This window comes from Rhinoraja longicauda, chromosome 34 (genome assembly GCF_053455715.1).
Source record: "Rhinoraja longicauda isolate Sanriku21f chromosome 34, sRhiLon1.1, whole genome shotgun sequence".
NCBI lineage: Eukaryota > Metazoa > Chordata > Chondrichthyes > Rajiformes > Arhynchobatidae > Rhinoraja > Rhinoraja longicauda.
The window spans coordinates 13,383,010-13,402,127 of record NC_135986.1 but is presented as its reverse complement, the minus strand read 5'-3'; the positions used below and the strand labels follow the sequence as shown (position 1 = coordinate 13,402,127).

The 19,118-nt window shown below is 52.7% G+C and overlaps 1 protein-coding gene and 1 long non-coding RNA gene across 4 annotated transcripts in view; one reads left to right on the top strand and one right to left on the bottom strand.

Moving 5' to 3' along the window:
- The window catches only part of LOC144609491 (uncharacterized), a 44,862-nt gene extending 29,164 nt beyond the window's left edge, over positions 1-15,698 (bottom strand). For 2 of the 3 annotated variants that reach the window (XR_013549332.1, XR_013549334.1), the window contains exons 1-2: positions 15,412-15,698; positions 15,235-15,319 (exon numbers count right to left, since the gene is read on the bottom strand). This is a non-coding gene — a long non-coding RNA (uncharacterized LOC144609491). The remainder of the gene's footprint in view (positions 1-15,234; positions 15,320-15,411) is intronic. The other variant, XR_013549333.1, reaches the window with a different exon arrangement.
- A 2,910-nt stretch (positions 15,699-18,608) lies between these two features.
- Positions 18,609-18,920, top strand: LOC144609485 (histone H4). The gene has a single exon (XM_078427972.1). It carries the CDS (start codon positions 18,609-18,611, stop codon positions 18,918-18,920), a length of 312 nt encoding a protein of 103 aa, XP_078284098.1.
- The last annotated feature ends 198 nt before the right edge of the window (positions 18,921-19,118 follow it).

Sequence of the window (19,118 nt, the reverse complement as noted above, 5' to 3'; positions counted from 1 at the left end):
TCCTCCAATTACTAAATTATGTTGTGCTATTTCCGGAATGCAGTTAAATATTTTCTTGAAGAACAGTGGACTATCAAAGTTTGGTCCATATACATTGACAAAAATCATTTTTTGTGCATTTAATTCTCCTATTACAATAATATATCTGCCATCCTTATCGGTTATAGTTGATGTGTGTTTGAATAAAGTACCTTTCCGAAATAATATTGCTACGCCTCTTGATTTATGTGTAAAAGAAGAATGATATGTTTTATCTATCCATTTAGCTTTCAGCCTATGCTCGGCATCTTTTTTTAAGTGTGTTTCTTGGATGAAAATCACGTCAGCTTTAATTGCTTTTAAATGTGCTAATATTTTACCTCTCTTAATTGGTTCATTAATACCTTTAACATTCCAACTGCAGAACGTTATTCCTTCATTCCCCGTGTTCATTTTTAAATCTTGCATTTTTTTGTCTATGGGGGTCTATAATAGAGCCAATGGTTCAGTTCGACAGACCCGACCCCGCACCCGAACTCTGAATAGATGAATTTTAAGACTCTTAAATACCTCTCACATATATATCTCCTTTGCTCCAATTTGTAACTCCGTTCAAACTGAAAATAATAATGATAGTTTGTAATAGAAAAAAAAAGAGAATAGATTAAAAAGTTAGTATTGTGCACAAAGAAGGAAAAAACTACATCTAGTGTTAGTGCAGTTAGTGCTAGCCATACTAGCATGGCTACCCATCTACCGACTTCCGTAGTTGATGTTTCGAACTTATCCAGCCCCTATATTTCTTGGAACTTGTGTTCCATAGCAATATTTTACCGGGAGTATATAAAGTTCCAATAGTTGGAAGAGTTATGATACAAATAATAAAACCCAGAGTTAAAGGAACAATAAAAGTAAAAATGACCATGAGAATTACTAGCAGATTTCCAAACATAACAAATAAAATCAAGCTCTGTATTTAACTCTGACTCTAATCATTCCATTATAAGTAATAAGTAACTTTATAAGTATTAGTCATTAGTAATAATTATTGATTCTAATTGTTAAAAATACCGCGGTATAATTTTAGTATTCATTAGTTAATTATATTAGTAGCGCAGTTATTAGTATCCATGGCAGAATTTCCGATCCACTTCTTTCTCAGCTTCTTTGGTCATTAATTCAATTCAGTGCAGTCCTGTAAAGTCATTTATTCATGATGAGGGACCAGGCATCCTCTCATGGCCTAATCTTCTTGGCAAAGTCCAGTGCTTTCACAGGGTCGGAGAAAAAGTATTCCTTCTTGTCATAAGTAACTCTTAAGGTAGCTGGGTAACTCACACCATATTTCAAATCCTCCACTTCCCTCAGAATACTTTTGGTCTCGTTGAATGCTTTTCGTTTCCTTGCAACCTCTGCTGGGTAATCTCGGTAAATGCTGATCCTGTGACCCTTAAAATCAAGCTTTCTGTTTCTTGATGCTTTTTGCATTATCTCCTCCACAACATAGTCGTTTTGTACCTTTATTATCATTTGTCTTAGGGGTGCGCCTACTCTTGTCTGGCGTCTCATCACTCTATGTGCTCGGGCTAGTTGAGGCTTTTGGTCCAGAGATAAAACTTTTTGCAGTAGATTTGCAGTGAATTCTCGGATATCTTGATCTTTCTCTTCCCCTTCTGGGATACCTGCAATTCTTAAGTTCTGTCTTCTCTGGCGACCTTCCAGTTCAATACACTTCTCGTTTATTTTGACCAGCATATCAGTTAGACGTTGATTTTCTGTAACGAGCTTTGCTGTGGTGTGAGCGCTTGTTTCGGCTAGCTCTTCAAGGTCTTTTATAACACCCGTCTGCAGATTCAATGCCTTTTCCACAGGATTCAGCCTTTCATCAAATTCAACTTTCCCATTTTTAATTTTCTCATTCATCTCCTTTGATAGTCCAAATATTATTTCAGAGATTTCTTTCGACAAATCATTCTTCAAATCCTCTGCTATATTATTAGTCTCAAGCTTTAAGTCCTTCATTTCCTCCTTAATTTTTTTTATTTCTCCAGCAACATTCATCTGCTTTATTTCTTCCCTCAAACCAGAAATTTCACTTGCAATAAAGTTTTTGAGTTCCTCACCTTCCGCTTTTTTGGTCAATTTTTTCCCCGTCACATCTTCTTGGGATAACGTCCTACCTGAGGCCGAGGCTTCAGTCAGGCCTTCCCGCGGATTCTGCCTGGTAGCCCGACTTTTCGTTTTATCCGCAGGTGGGCTGTGCTGTGGAAGCATTATAAGTCGCGCGCCTGATAGCGTCACTCATAACAATCGGTGCAATCGCTGCAGAGACAGCAGGCAGCAGGTAGGTCGATTTATCCCCGGTTTTTCTCCGTTTTTACGAGGAGCTGGCTGGCGTTATCCTCTAGCCCTCCATAGCGCCACCGGAAGTCCAAGAAGTGAGTTTTAATAGTATATAGATAGATAGATAGATAGATAGATAGATGGATAGATAGACTAGCAAAGCGGGCCCGTTGGGCCCGTCCCCACACCCCCCATTCTCTCCTCCCCCAGCCCCACTCTTACTCTCCAAGTGTGCCCATTGGGCCTGTCCTCCTGATCTGTGTATGCCAAGTGACCACTATAACTTCCTTCTTTTTTTTTTTCCTAATCAGATGTGCAGCACTTTGGTCAACGTGGGTTGTTTTTAAATGTGCTATACAAATATAATTGACTTGACTTGACTTGACTTATGTGCAGCACTTTGGTGAACGTGGGTTGTTTTTAAATGTGCTATACAAATATAATTGACTTGACTTGACTTGCAATAACAAAAAACACAACTTTAAAACTTCATTGCTTTTCTGGAAACTTTTCGAAACAATGTTGCCGTCACAAGCTGAAGACTAAATCTGCACCGCAGCGCCCCCTTTTCAGGGGGGGGGGGGGGCCAGCGCTTTAAAACCTCTGTAACTTAAAAAATACGCCACCAAAGTAAATGAAAATATCACGGCCGAGCGAGCGCGAGATTCGCGATTGAGGCGGTGCGAAAACCGTCGCGCTACGGTTTCCCTTTTTTCCGCAATCGATGTTACGTACGGTTCAGGTCATTCCCAAAAATATATATATATATATATCTACATACACACAAGATCTGAGTTTTAATAGTATACTAGAACAAGTGTGCCCGTTCAAAGCGGGCCCGTTGGGCCCGTCCCCACACCCCCCATTCTCTCCTCCCCCAGCCCCACTCTTACTCTCCAAGTGTGCCCGTTGGGCCCGTCCTCCTGATCTGTGTATGTCAAGTGACCACTATAACCTTCTTTTTTTTTTTTTTTCCTAATCAGATGTGCAGCACTTTGGTCAACATGGGTTGTTTTTAAATGTGCTATACAAATATAATTGACTTGACTTGACTTGACTTGACTTGCAATAACAAAACAATCAGTGCTTTTCTGGAAACCTTTCGAAACAATGTAGCCGTCACAAGCTGAAAACTAAATCCTTTTCTGGAAACTTTTCGAAACAATGTAGCCGTCACAAGCCACAAGCTGAAAACTAAATCTGCACCGCAGCGCCCCCCTGAAAAAAGGGGGGGGGGCAGCGCTTTAAAACCTCTGTAACTTAAAAAACATGCGACTAAATCAAATGAAAATATCACGGCCGGTCGTTTGGGAGGTTGGCGATTAAGTCGGTGCAAAAACCGTCGCACTACTGTTCACCGTTTTGCCGCAATCGCTGATACGAACAAATAAATATATCAAATAATTCAGGTCAAACCCAAAAAATATATATATACAAGATCTGAGTTTTAGTAGTGTACTAGCACAAGTGTGCCCGTTGGGCCCGTCCTCGTAGGGTTTCCATTGTAACCGGGAGGGGAGTGGGGGGGAGGGAAGGGAGGGAGGAGGGAGGTGTGGAGGGGGAGGGGAGGGGGGGATGGGAGGGGGGAGGGGAGGGGGGAAGGGGGGAGAGGGGAGGGAGAGGGGTAGGGGGGAGGGGGAGGGAGGGGGAGGGGAGGGGGGAAGGGGAGGCAGAGGGGAGGGAGGGGGGAGGGGGAGGGAGTGGAGAGGGAAGGGGGGGAGGGAGGGGGACTTCCCCTTTTCCCAGTACCCCTCTTTCCCCGTTGGGCCCGTCCTCATAGGGTTTCCATTGTAACCGGGAGGAGGGGAGGGAGGGAAGTGGGAGGGAGGGAGGAGGGAGGAGGGGAGGGGGAGGGGAGAGGGGGGAGGGAGGGGGAGAGGGGGGAGGGAGGGGGGTAGTGGGGAGGGAGGGGGAGGGGAGGGGGGAAGGGGAGGGAGGGGGACCTCCCCTTTTCCCAGTACCCCTCTTTCCCCGTTGGGCCCGTCCTTGTAGGGTTTCCATTGTAACCGGGAGGGGAGTGGGGGGAGGGAGGGAGGGGGTAGGGGGAGGGAGGGGGAGGGAGGGGGAAGGAGGGGGACCTCCCCTTTTCCCAGTACCCCTCTTTCCCCGTTGGGCCCTTCCTTGTAGGGTTTCCATTGTAACCGGGAGGGGAGTGGGGGGGGAGGGAAGGGAGGAGGGAGGTGTGGATGGGGGAGGGGACGGAGGGGGGGAGGGGGGAAGGGGGGAGGGAGAGGGCAGGGAGGGGGTAGGGGGAGGGAAGGGGGAAGGGGGGAGGGAGGGGGACCACCCGTTTTCCCAGTACCCCTCTTTCCCCGTTGGGCCCGTCCATTGTAACCGGGAGGCGGGGAGGGAGAGGGGAGGGAGGGAGGAGGGAGGTGTGGAGGGAGGAGGGGAGGGAGGAGGGGAGGGAAGGGGGTGGAGGGGAGGGAAGGGGGGGAGGGGGGAAGGGGGGAGGTGGAGGGAGGGGGGAGGGAGGGGGAAGGGGGGAGGGAGGGAGGGGGACCTCCCCTTTTCCCAGTACCCCTCTTTCACCATTGGGCCCGTCCTCGTAGGGTTTCCATTTTAACCGGGAGGCGGGGAGGAAGGGGGTGAGGGAAGGAGGAGGGGAGGGGGATGGAGGGGGGAGGGGAGGGGGGAAGGGGTGGGAGCGGAGGGGGAAGGGGGGGGGAAGGGGGAGGTGGAGGGAGGGGGGAGGGAGGGGGGAAGGAAGGAGGGGGACCTCCCCTTTTCCCAGTACCCCTCTTTCCCCGTTGGGCCCGTCCCCGAGAGGTGAGGGAGGTGGGGAGGGATGCGGAAGGAGTTGGGGTGGAGGGGGGGAGGGTGTGGGGATGGAGGTGGGAAGGAGTGGGGAGGAAGGGGTTGAGGGGGGGAAGGGGGACCTCCCCTTTCTTTTTTCGAAACACTTGCCCCGGTGGCCCACGAGCATAGGGGCCCCATGCTGATCTGTGTATGTTAAGTGACTTGCAATAAAAAACACAACTTTAAAAAACAATCAGCTGCTTTTCGCAACAATGTAGAACCCATCTCACACAAGCATCGTGACGTCACAAGCTGCAGACCTTGGAAAAAAAGGTTAAAAATAAAAAGATGTAAATTTGTAAAGAGTAGACACCCAATAGCAGCTGCTTGTCCATTGTGACATCACACGCTGAAGGGGAGGGGGAGGGGGGGCAGCTCGAGCTCATCTCACAGGGGCATTGTGACATCACAAGCTGAAGACTAAATCCGCACCGCAGCGCCCCCCTGAAAAGGTGGGGGGGCAGCGCTTTAAAACCTCTGTAACTTAAAAAACATGCGACTGAATCAAATGAAAATATCACGGCTGGTCGTTTGGGAGGTTGGCGATTAAGTCGGTGCAAAAACCGTCGCGCTACTGTTCACCGTTTTACCGCAATCACTGATACGAACAAATAAATATATCAAATAATTCAGGTCAAACCCAAAAAATATATATATACAAGATCTGAGTTTTAGTAGTATACTAGACCGAGTGGGCCCGTTGGGCCCGTCCTCGTAGGGTTTCCATTGTAACCGGGAGGGGAGGAAAGGGTGAGGGTTGGGGGAGGGAAGGGGGAGGGAGGAGGGGAGGGAGGGGGGGAGGGGGAGGGAGAGGGGAGGGAGGGGGGTAGGGGGAGGGAGGGGGAGAGGGGGGGATGGGAGGGGGGAGGGGAGGGGGGAAGGGAGGAGCGAAGGGGGGGAGGGAGAGGGGAGGGAGGTGGGTAGGGGGGAGGGAGGGAGGGGGACCTCCCCTTTTCCCAGTACCCCTCTTTCCCCGTTGGGCCCGTCCTCGTAGGGTTTCCATTGTAACCGGGAGGAGGGGAGGGCGGGAAGGGGGAGGGAGGGAGGAGGGAGGTGTGGAGGGAGGAGGGGAGGGGAGGGAGGGGGGAGGGGGGGAGGGGGGAAGGGGGGAAGGGGGAGGGAGAGGGGAGGGAGGGGGGATGGGATGGGGGAAGGGGGGAGGGAGGGGGGAGGGAGGGGGACCTCCCCTTTTCCCAGTACCCCTCTTTCCCCGTTGGGCCCGTCCCCGTAGGGTTTCCTTTGTAACCAGAAGGGGGGGAGGGAGGGTGGAAGGAGGGGGAGGGGGAGAGGGATGGAAGGGTGGAGGGAGGGGGGAGGGATGGAGGGAAGGAGGGAGGGGGGGCAGTTAGGGGAGGAGGGGTGAGGGAGGTGGGGAGGGAGTTGGGGAGGAGGGGGGGAGGGAGTGCGGATGGAGGTGGGAAGGAGTGGGGAGGAAGGGGTTGAGGGGGGAAGGGGGGGGAGGGAGGGAATAGGGGCCCCATGCTGATCTGTGTATGTTAAGTGACTCGCACAACTTTTAAAAACTGGCAGTTGCTTTTCGCAACAATGTTGCAAACCATCTCACACAAGCATTGTGACGTCACAAGCTGAAGACCTTGAAAAAAAAGGTCAGAAAAAAAATTATGTAAATTTAAAACCGAGCTGATCTCTCATTGGTGCACGGGTGCCATTGTGACATCACGCGCTGAAGCCCCTTCAAGAAAAGGGTTAGAAATGAGAAATTTTAACTTTAATATCTCTCTAGCTTTAAAAAGGTAGCTTCAATTTGAACGAAAGTACTTACAATAGTTGCCCATGTTAATGGTGAATATGGCGGTACAAAAATCGTAGCGCTTTGGTGTACCGTCTGGGAGGAGTAGGGTTTGTAAGTTATGGACAGAAATCTTCGGAATCTTCCGTACATACACACGGAATGTTTGCGTACATACACACGGAATGTTGGACCGCAGAGTTTTAGTAGTATACTAGACCGAGTGGGCCCGTTGGGCCCGTCCTCGTAGGGTTTCCATTGTAACCGGGAGGGGAGGAAAGGGGGAGGGTTGGGGGAGGGAAGGGGGAGGGAGGAGGGGAGGGAGGGGGGGAGGGGAGGGGGAGGGAGAGGGGAGGGAGGGGGGTAGGAGGGAGGGGGGTAGGGGGGAGTGAGGGGGGAGAGGGGGGGATGGGAGGGGGGAGAGGGGGGGATGGGAGGGGGGAGGGGAGGGGGGAAGGGAGGAGGGAAGGGGGGGAGGGAGAGGGGAGGGAGGTGGGTAGGGGGGAGGGAGGGAGGGGGACCTCCCCTTTTCCCAGTACCCCTCTTTCCCCGTTGGGCCCGTCCTCGTAGGGTTTCCATTGTAACCGGGAGGAGGGGAGGGCGGGAAGGGGGAGGGAGGGAGGAGGGAGGTGTGGAGGGAGGAGGGGAGGGGAGGGAGGGGGGAGGAGGGAAGGGGGGAAGGGGGGAAGGGGGGAAGGGGGAGGGAGAGGGGAGGGAGGGGGGATGGGATGGGGGAAGGGGGGAGGGAGGGGGACCTCCCCTTTTCCCAGTACTCCTCTTTCCCCGTTGGGCCCGTCCTCGTAGGGTTTCAATTGTAACCGGGAGGGGGGGAGGGAGGGTGGAAGGAGGGGGGAGAGGGATGGAAGGGTGGAGGTAGGGAAGGAGGGATTGGGGAGGGAGGGATGGAGGGAGGGGGGAGTTAGGGGGGAGGGGGGAGGGAGGGGGGAGGGAGTTGGGGAGGGAGGGGGAGGAGGGGGGGAGGGAGTGGGGATGGAGGTGGGAAGGAGGGGGGATGAAGGGGTTGAGGGGGGAAGGGGGACCTCCCCTTTTCCCAGTACCCCTCTTTCCCCGTTGGGCCCGTCCTCATAGGGTTTCCATTGTAACCGGGATGGGGGGAGGGAGGGAGGAGGGAGGTGTGGAGGGAGGTGTGGAGGGAGGAGGGGAGGGGGAGGGAGGGGGGAGGGAGTAGGGGGGAGGGGAGGGAGGGGGACCTCCCCTTTTCCCAGTACCCCTCTTTCCCCGTTGGGCCCATCCCCGTAGGGTTTCTATTGTAACCGGGAGGGGGGAGGGAGGGTGGAAGGAGGGGGGAGGGGGAGAGGGATGGAAGGGTGGATGGATTGGGGGAGGGAGGGATGGAGGGAAGGAGGGAGGGGGGGAGTTAGGGGGGAGGTTTGAGGGAGGTGGGGAGGGAGGGGGAGGGAGTTGGGGAGGGAGGGGGAGGAGGGGGGGAGGGAGTGGGGATGGAGGTGGGAAGGAAGGGGTTGAGGGGTGAAGGGGGACCTCCCATTTTCCCAGTACCCCTCTTTCCCCCACCACCAAGCCCCCTCCGCAACGACCCCTGTTGTCCCCCTCCCCAGTCCCCATTCTCAGACCCCCCCCCCCCCATTCTCTCTCTCCCCCAGACACACTCCAAGTGCTGTTTCGCAACACTTGCCCCGGTGGCCCACGAGCATAGAGGCCCCATGTTGATCTGTGTATGTTAAGTGACTTGCAATAAAAAAGACTACTTGAAAACAGTGGTTTAAAGTGGTTTAAAGTGCTGTTTTTGCTACATTCGCGGTCATTTAGTGCTTCTCACGACCACGGTCATTTAGTGCTTCTCACTGCGATCTGTTAGTGGTGCTTTTCGAAACAATGTAGCACCCATCTCAAACAAGCATTGGGAGGATGGGAGGGAGGGAAGGGGAGGGAGGGAGGAGAGAGGTGTGGAGGGAGGAGGGGAGGGAGGGGGAAGGGGAGGGGGGAACGGGGGGAAGGGGAGGGAGAGGGGAGGGAGGGGGGATGGGATGGGGGAAGGGGGGAGGGAGGGGGACCTCCCCTTTTCCCAGTACCCCTCTTTCCCCGTTGGGCCCGTCCTCGTCGGGTTTCCATTGTAACCGGGAGGAGGGGAGGGAGGGAGGAGGGATGTGTGGAGGGAGGAGGGGAGGGGGGAGGGGAGGGGGGAAGGGGGAGGGAGAGGGTTAGGGGGAGGGGGATGGGGGAGGGGGTAAGGGGAGGGAGGGGGACCTCCCCTTTTCCCAGTACCCCTCTTTCCCCGTTGGGCCCGTCCCCGTAGGGTTTCCTTTGTAACCAGAAGGGGGGGAGGGAGGGTGGAAGGAGAGGGAGGGGGAGAGGGATGGAAGGGTGGAGGGAGGGGGGGAGGGATGGAGGGAAGGAGGGAGGGGGGGGAGTTAGGGGAGGAGGGTGAGGGAGGTGGGGAGGGAGTTGGGGAGGAGGGGGGGAGGGAGTGGGGATGGAGGTGGGAAGGAGTGGGGAGGAAGGGGTTGAGGGGAGGAGGGGGGGAGGGAGGGAATAGGGGCCCCATGCTGATCTGTGTATGTTAAGTGACTCGCACAACTTTAAAAAACTGGCAGTTGCTTTTCGCAACAATGTTGCAAACCATCTCACACAAGCATTGTGACGTCACAAGCTGAAGACCTTGAAAAAAAAGGTCAGAAAAAAAATTATGTAAATTTAAAACCGAGCTGATCTCTCATTGGTGCACGGGTGCCATTGTGACATCACGCGCTGAAGCCCCTTCAAGAAAAGGGTTAGAAATGAGAAATTTTAACTTTAATATCTCTCTAGCTTTAAAAAGGTAGCTTCAATTTGAACGAAAGTACTTACAATAGTTGCCCATGTTAATGGTGAATATGGCGGTACAAAAATCGTAGCGCTTTGGTGTACCGTCAGGGAGGAGTAGGGTTTGTAAGTTATGGACAGAAATCTTCGGAATCTTCCGTACATACACACGGAATGTTTGCGTACATACACACGGAATGTTGGACCGCAGAGTTTTAGTAGTATACTAGACCGAGTGGGCCCGTTGGGCCCGTCCTCGTAGGGTTTCCATTGTAACCGGGAGGGGAGGAAAGGGGGAGGGTTGGGGGAGGGAAGGGGGAGGGAGGAGGGGAGGGGAGGGGGGGAGGGGAGGGGGGAGGGAGAGGGGAGGGAGGGGGTAGGGGGGAGGGAGGGGGAGAGGGGGGGATGGGAGGGGGAGGGGAGGGGGGAAGGGAGGAGGGAAAGGGGGGAGGGAGAGGGGAGGGAGGTGGGTAGGGGGGAGGGAGGGGGACCTCCCCTTTTCCCAGTACCCCTCTTTCCCCGTTGGGCCCGTCCTCGTAGGGTTTCCATTGTAACCGGGAGGAGGGGAGGGCGGGAAGGGGGAGGGAGGGAGGAGGGAGGTGTGGAGGGAGGAGGGGAGGGGAGGGAGGGGGGAGGGGAGGGAGGGGGGTAGGGGGGAGGGGAAGGGGGGAGGGAGGGGGACCTCCCCTTTTCCCAGTACTCCTCTTTCCCCGTTGGGCCGGTCCTCGTAGGGTTTCAATTGTAACCGGGAGGGGGGGAGGGAGGGTGGAAGGAGGGGGGAGAGGGATGGAAGGGTGGAGGGAGGGGGGGAGGGATTGGGGAGGGAGGGAAGGAGGGAGGGGGGAGTTAGGGGGGAGGGGGGAGGGAGTTGGGGAGGGAGGGGGAGGAGGGGGGGAGGGAGTGGGGATGGAGGTGGGAAGGAGGGGGGATGAAGGGGTTGAGGGGGGAAGGGGGACCTCCCCTTTTCCCAGTACCCCTCTTTCCCCGTTGGGCCCGTCCTCATAGGGTTTCCATTGTAACCGGGAGGGGGGAGGGAGGGAGGTGTGGAGGGAGGAGGGGAGGGGGAGGGAGAGGGGAGGGGAGGGGGGAAGGGGAGGGGGGAAGGGGGGAGGGAGTAGGGGGGAGGGGAGGGAGGGGGATCTCCCCTTTTCCCAGTACCCCTCTTTCCCCGTTGGGCCCGTCCCCGTAGGGTTTCCATTGTAACCGGGAAACACTTGCCCCGGTGGCCCACGAGCATAGGGGCCCAATGCTGATCTGTGTATGTTAAGTGACTTGCAATTAAAAAAAATACTTTAAAAAAAGATAAGTGCTTTTTAAGTGCTTGTTTTGAAACATTCGCGGTCACATAGTGCTTCTCACTGCGATCTGTTAGTGGTGCTTTTCGAAACAATGTAGCACCCATCTCAAACAAGCATTGGGAGGATGGGAGGGAGGGAAGGGGAGGGAGGGAGGAGAGAGGTGTGGAGGGATGGGGGAAGGGGAGGGGGGAACGGGGGGAAGGGGGAGGGAGAGGAGAGGGAGGGGGGATGGGATGGGGGAAGGGGGGAGGGAGGGGGACCTCCCCTTTTCCCAGTACCCCTCTTTCCCCGTTGGGCCCGTCCTCGTAGGGTTTCCATTGTAACCGGGAGGAGGGGAGGGAGGGAGGAGGGGAGGGGGAAGGGGGAGGAGGGGAGGGGGAAGGGGGAGGGAGAGGGTTAGGGGGGAGGGGGAGGGGAGGGGAGGGAGGGGGACCTCCCCTTTTCCCAGTACCCCTCTTTCCCCGTTGGGCCCGTCCCCGTAGGGTTTCCTTTGTAACCAGAAGGGGGGAGGGAGGGTGGAAGGAGGGGGGAGGGGGAGAGGGATGGAAGGGTGGAGGGAGGGGGGGAGGGATGGAGGGAAGGAGGGAGGGGGGGGAGTTAGGGGTGGAGGGGTGAGGGAGGTGGGGAGGGAGTTGGGGAGGAGGGGTGGAGGGAGTGGGGATGGAGGTGGGAAGGAGTGGGGAGGAAGGGGTTGAGGGGGGAAGGGGGGGGAGGGAGGGAATAGGGGCCCCATGCTGATCTGTGTATGTTAAGTGACTTGCACAACTTTAAAAAACTGGCAGTTGCCTTTCGCAACAATGTTGCAACAATCTCACACAAGCATTGTGACGTCACAAGCTGAAGATGTAAATTTAAAACCGAGCTGATCTCTCATTGGTGCACGGGTGCCATTGTGACATCACGCGCTGAAGCCCCTTCAAGAAAAGGGTTAGAAATGAAAATTAAACTTTAATATCTCTCTAGCTTTAAAAAGGCAGCTTCAATTTGAACGAAAGTACTTACAATAGTTGCCCATGTTAATGGTGAATATGGCGGTACAAAAATCGTAGCGCTTTGGTGTACCGTCAGGGAGGAGTAGGGTTTGTAAGTTATGGACAGAAACTCTTCGGAATCTTTGCGTACATACACATATACATACGGAATGTTGGACCGCAGAGTTTTAGTAGTATATAGATAGATAGATAGACTAGCACAAGTGTGCCCGTTGGGCCCGTCCTCGTAGGGTTTCCATTGTAACCGGGAGGGGAGTGGGGGGGAGGGAGATGGGGAGGGGGAGGAAGGGGGGAGGGGAGGGGGGAAGGGGGGGAGGGGGGAGGGAGAGGGGAGGGAGGGGGGAGGGGAGGGAGAGGAGAGGGGAGGGGAGGGAGAGGGGAGGGAAGGGGAGGGAGGGGGAGGGAGGGAGAGAGGGGGGAGGGGAGGAGGGAGGGATTTGGGAGAGGGGGGGATATGGACCTCCCCTTTTCCCAGTACCCCTCTTTCCCCGTTGGGCCCGTCCCCGAGGGGTGAGGGAGGTGGGGAGGGATGGGGAGGGAGTTGGGGAGGAGGGGGGGAGGGAGTGGGGATGGAGGTGGGATGGAGTGGGGAGGAAGGGGTTGAGGGGGGAAGGGGACCTCCCCTTTCTTTTTTCGAAACACTTGCCCCGGTGGCCCACGAGCATAGGGGCCCCATGCTGATCTGTGTATGTTAAGTGACTTGCAATAAAAAACACAACTTTAAAAAACAATCAGCTGCTTTTCGCAACAATGTAGCCCATCTCACCCAAGCATTGTGACGTCACAAGCTGAAGACCTTGAAATAAAAATAAAAAGATGTAAATTTGTAAAGAGTAGACACCCAATAGCAGCTGCTTGTCCATTGTGACATCACACGCTGAAGGGGGGGGGGGGTAGGGGGGTCAGCTCGAGCTCATCTCACAGGGGCATTGTGACATCACAAGCTGAAGACTAAATCCGCACCGCAGCGCCCCCCTGAAAAGGGGGGGGGGGGGCAGCGCTTTAAAACCTCTGTAACTTAAAAAACATGCGACTAAATCAAATGAAAATATCACGGCCGGTCGTTTGGGAGGTTGGCGATTAAGGCGGTGTGAAAACCGTCACACTACTGTTCACCGTTTTGCCGCAATCGCTGATACGAACAAATAAATATATCAAATAATTCAGGCCAAACCCAAAAAATATATATATACAAGATTTGAGTTTCGATAGATAGAAGGAGTTTGTACGTTCTCCCCGTGACCTGCGTGGGTTTTCTCCGAGATCTTCGGTTTCCTCCCACACTCCAAAGACGTACAGGTATGTAGGTTAATTGGCTGGGTAAATGTAAAAATTGTCCCTAGTGGGTGTAGGATAGTGTTGGTGTACGGGGATCGCTGGGCGGCACGGACTTGGTGGGCCGAAAAGGCCTGTTTCCGGCTGTATATATATGATGATATGATATGATATGATAGATAGATAGATAGATAGATAGATAGACAGACAGACAGACAGACAGACAGACAGACAGACAGACAGACAGACAGACAGACAGACAGACAGACAGACAGACAGACAGACAGACAGACAGACAGACAGACAGATAGATAGATAGATAGATAGATAGATAGATAGATAGATAGATAGATAGATAGATAGATAGATAGATAGATAGATAGATAGATAGATAGATAGATGACACTGATAGTGATCTGACAGGAAATGACAATGCACTTGCAGGCACAGGCCTGAAAAACACAACACTGTTTGATAAGCACTGAGCTTATCCCATAAGGCTCCATAATGAAAGGTCACAGAGTGCAACAACCCAGCACTACTCTGTATGGTCACAGATTCCTTTGTTGTACAGAAAGAAATGAACACCCTCTGCACTGCACTGTAGGTTAAGGGAATGTCTGGCGTTTGCTGCACCACAGGGTTGTGGGGGTCAGATCACTCCAGGTATCTGAAGGAGGAAACAATATTTTTCCCGGAGAAAACCTATGCCGGTCACGGGATGAACGTACAAATTCCGTAAAGACAGCACCCGTAGTTCGGATCAAAGCCAGGTCATCTGGCACTGCAATGCAGCGACTCTACCATTGCGTCACCCTGCCGACCGTGTAGGAAAGATGTGATTGCATTGGAGAGGAGATTCACCACAATGTTGCCTGGGGTGGAATGGTTCAGTTATGAGGGGAAACAGGACAGGATGGGTATGTTTTCATGGTGCTGGGGAGAATGAACCGAAGCAGATAGAGATGTACAAGATCATGAGAGCCACTGATAAGTTAGATAGTAAGAAACCTGTCCCCCAGGAAGAGGTGTCGTTGGCACAGGTTTAAGGAGAAAAGAAATAAGTTTAGGGGTGATGTGAGGAATCATTTCTTTTTTCACCCAGGCATTGGGTAATATCTGGAATGCACTGCGTCTCTCCTTAAACCTATGCTCTCCAGTTAAGCACTCCTACCATAACAGATTCTAGCTATCCCCATCTATGCCACTCAGAATGTTATGCACCCCTAACATGTCATCTCTCAGCCTCCTCACTCCTGACAGAGCAGCGTACCCAATCTCACCTGCAGGCCCACCGAATCGAGGCAACATTCTTGCAATAATTTCTGCACACTATCTGGCTTAAGCAAATCTTTCATGTGGTGTGTCAACCAGAACTGCAGGCAATACTCTCAATACTCTCTAATCAACAGTTTGTACAACTGATGTCCATCTCTTGTACTCAAAGCCTCAGCTGATGAAGGCAAGAATGCCATAGGCCTTCTTCACTCTCTCTACCTGTGTTGCAACTTTCAGCCAACTGTGTACTGGTATCCCAAAGTCAATCTACTCAGCCACCCTTCTGCAAGATCCAAACATTCAATGTCTGAATTCAATCCCAATGCCCTGATATCACCACTAAAAATCCATCAATATGCACTTGTCTGAGTTAAATTCCATCTGTCTTTTCCTTGTCCACTTTCCCAATTGATCTAAATCCTGTTGTAAACATAAAGAACCGTTTTCCCTGTACACTGTACCATAATTGTGGTGTCACCTGCAAGCTTACCAATGATATCATGTACATATGTATGACGGAGAATAGAGGAACCAGTAACATACTGGGCAGAAGCCTTCAGTCTGAAATGGGAAGGAATGCAATGATGCTAAAGAGGCCACAGATGGAGGATGGTCACAGCGCCAGAGGGGATTACAGAGAGATTGAGTCAGTCAGAACCAAGGAGGAATTGGACCACGAAGATGAGAATGCTAAATCTGATGCAAGGACCCAGTGGATAAGGTACGAACACAAACTCACTGTTCACTGCCCAGCAGGCAGGAAGATGTCACAGTGGAGGAGCAGTCAGACGCACAAGATTCAACCAGTCAGGTCCCAGATCCACCTGGGAACGACAAAGAGCAAGGACCAGCTCAGTTAATACAATCGCCACCTTCCCCATCTCTCCAAGTCAGTCTTGGGACCTCACCCCCTCACCTCCTGGCCGATACCTCCGGCCACACCAACATCTCCCCGCCGGGGGGAAGGAAGCCTTACCTCCATCCCCGGGCCCAGGCCGCACCCGCTCCGTGGGCATCGCCGCTGCCCCGCACACGGACCGGTCGGTTGCCGAGACAACGACGTCGTTGACGCTACGTGTTCTGTTACGTCAGGCGCACGTCGCTCGGTGAGTTTACCCCGCGTCACATGACAGGGGCGGCCGCAAACCGGGGCAGAGGGAGCTGTCAATCACAGGCGTCAACATTGACCGAAAATTACATAAAATAATAAAAATAAAGATAGAATGCAAATGAGATTAAGTCCAGATGGCTGGAAGGTAATTAGATCGTATGCCTTCCTGCCAAGATTAAAAAGGACAGAAAGTGCTGGAGCAAGTCAGCAGGTCAGGCAGCATCTGTGGAGAACATGAACAGGGGATGGTGTCGGTCTGCGACCCTTTTGCAGTTTGATTGTGGGAGGGGGAGAGAAAGCTGGGAGACAGAGGCAGCACAAAGTGTGGCAGGTAAGCGGTCAACACAAGCCAGGGAAGTTTTGAGAGACAGATGGTTGGAACACTTTGCTTTGGTAATGGAAGAGGCCCAGAATAGAAAGGTCAGTATGGGAAGGAAAGAGAGTTAAAATGGTTAGCAATGGGGGCAGGTAGTAGGCCTTGGTGGAGCGAGTGCAAACGTTCAATGAAATGGTTGGCGAGTCTCCAGTTGGTTTGCCGAGGTACAGGAGGCCACAAGTACCAGCCAGCGAACTAAAGGCCAATGAACATGACATCAGTGGTGGGGAAGAAACTGGAAGAGGTTGTGTGAGACAGGAGCTAACTGTACTGAAATGTCAAGACCCGAAACGTCACCCATTCCTTCTCTCCAGAGATGCTGCCTGTCCCGCTGAGTTACTGTCACATTTTGTGTCTACCTTTGGTTTAAACCAGCATCTGCAATTTCTACACAATTGATAGGTGGATAGTGGTGAGGGGCAGATGGTTGGACAGGCAAAAGGTTGGACAAGGCCAGAGATGAAAAACAAAAGGTGTGAGATAATAGACAATAGACAAAAGGTGCAGGAGGAGGCCATTCGGCTATTCGAGCCAGCACCGCCATTCAATGTGATCATGGCGGATCATTCTCAATCAGTACCCCGTTCCTACCTTCTCCCCATACCCCCTGACTCAGCTACCCTTAAGAGCTCTATCTTGCTCTCTCTTGAATGCAAGGATAGATAGGATAAGGATAGAAGAGGTACAAATTGTGATGCCTATAGGTGGAATATCGGTGGAAGGGGAGGATTGGTGTGTGAGTCCATGTGGAACATAGGGAGGAGAGGGGAGGGGAGAAAAAGTAGAAGGGGCGGTGTTTGGGGTTGTTTTTAGGTCAATTACCTAAAATTGGAGAATTCAATGTACATACCATTAGGTGTTCAGCTATCCAATGAGGTGCTGTTCCTGCAGTTTGCTTGTGGCTTCACTCTGGGAATGCAGTTGGCCCAAGATAGAATGGTCTTTGTGGGAAGGGGAGTTACAAAGGCCAGAGGCTGGGAGATCCAGCGGGTTATGACGGACCAAACGCAAGTAGTATTTGGCGAAACGTCATTGAGACTATGCTTGGGCTCGCTGAAGTAAAGGAGGCCACATCGGGTGCGCCAATATACAGTATATTATGTTAGCAGAGGTGAACCTTTCCCTCACCTGGATAGAGTACTGGGGTCCATGGATGGATGTGGGAGAGGAGGTATGGGGACAGGCAGGGCCTTCTTAACGCATGGGCCTGATGGGCATTTGCCCGGGGCCCCACGAGCATAGGTGCCCCATGCTGATCTGTGCATGTTAAGTGACTTGCAATAAATAAATACTACTTTAAAAATGTAGGTTGAATAAGTGCTTTTTTCGCAACATTTTCGGTCCCTAAGTGTTTTTTTCGCAACATTTTCCATCCCTAAGTGCTTCTCACAGCGATCTGTTTCGCAACAATTAGCTCCCTAAGTGCTTTGCTTTTCCATCCCTAAGTGCTTCTCACAGCGATCTGTAAGTGCTTTTCGCAACAATGTACCACCCATAGTCCATCGCTAAGTGCTTTTCGGTAAGTGCTTTTCGCCGGCACGACAGGGGGGGGGGGGGGGGGCTGGTAGGGAAAGGGGGGTGGGGGAGAGTTTACCATTTACATTTTTATTCCTGTGAGTAGTTGTCGTAGGGGCCCCAGTACACTGCTTTGCCCGGGGCCCATAATGCTGTAAAGACGGCCCTGGGGACAGGTGTTATAGCTCCTGGAGATGCAGTGAAAGTAGCTGTGGAGGGAGTGGTTTGGATGGGCCTATTTCCGCGTTGTATGACTCTATGTAAAATCCTGAACTTTTTCAGCACCACCAAAATAAACAAGGGTCTCGACCCGAAACCTCACCCACTCCTTTTCTCCAAAGATGCTGCCTGTTCCACTGAGTTACTCTAGCTTTTTGTGTCTGCAATCAAAATCTTTCGTGAAAGAACTGATTCCGAATTAGGTAATTCCTGTCCGGGACCTGTCTCAGTGCCAAGGGGAAATAATTTCCATTAGACGCAATAATTGAATTATTGCATGTATGGGAGGCGCATTCCCAATCTCGTTGTACCCCCGTACAATGACAATAAAGATATATTGTATTGTATTGTATTGTAGAATGGACTTTCCGGTCTGGGGATGTGTGCAGCTCAAGGCCGTTCATTTGTCTGTGAGACGGTAACACTGATGATGAAACCCCGCTAACGGCCCAAGCCCATCTCTGGAGGTTCCCCTAATTAGATGGTTGTAAACTGCTGAGTTATGTGGGAGAAGCGGTTTGGGGGTAGGGAACAGGCTCTAGAGATGAATGGGAAGGAGACAAAGTAACTTGTCACTGTATTTAGGCAGTAATATTACTGATTGGCCTTTAATGTGAAATCCGTGCCTCTGAAAGGTTGCGGAGCGCTGAGTCTCGGGTGTATTGTCAGCAAACCGCTGCAAATTGCCGATTGCAGATAACCGAGGAAGGAGCTGGAGATGAGTGGCCGCTCTCTGCTCTGTCTGTCACTCTGATTCTGTCTCCACCCCTTCCCACCTCTCTCTCTCTCACTCTCTCTCTCTGCGTGTCTGGAGCAGGTCGGGGCGCTGTGTATAAAAGGAGACAGTAGCAGTCGGCTGTTTATTGTGCAGCGACTTGGGTGAAGCAGCATCATGTCTGGCAGAGGGAAAGGAGGCAAAGGACTGGGCAAAGGCGGAGCCAAACGGCATCGGAAAGTACTTCGCGACAATATCCAGGGCATCACCAAACCAGCCATCCGCCGCCTGGCTCGCCGTGGCGGTGTCAAGCGAATCTCGGGTCTCATCTACGAGGAGACCCGCGGGGTGCTGAAAGTTTTCCTGGAGAATGTGATCAGGGATGCAGTCACCTACACCGAGCACGCCAAGCGTAAGACGGTCACTGCCATGGATGTGGTGTACGCTCTGAAACGCCAGGGCCGCACTCTCTATGGGTTCGGCGGCTGAATAAACCCCCTTTCTCCAAACGACAAAACAAAGGCTCTTCTAAGAGCCGCCCACCGTCTCACAGAGGGAGCAGGGAGTATGAGGAGATTATCTTGTAATTAATGAACTTTTAGTTATTGCCCCGCTGCATGCGCTTGATTGATTCTTGCTTTCAGCGGTTGTGATGAGAAAAGCTGAATTTAGGCCGATATTCTGAAG

Excerpts from the sequence above, each read along its gene's own strand:
- LOC144609485 (XM_078427972.1), top strand. The coding sequence starts at position 18,609 with ATGTCTGGCAGAGGGAAAGGAGGCAAAGGACTGGGCAAAGGCGGAGCC.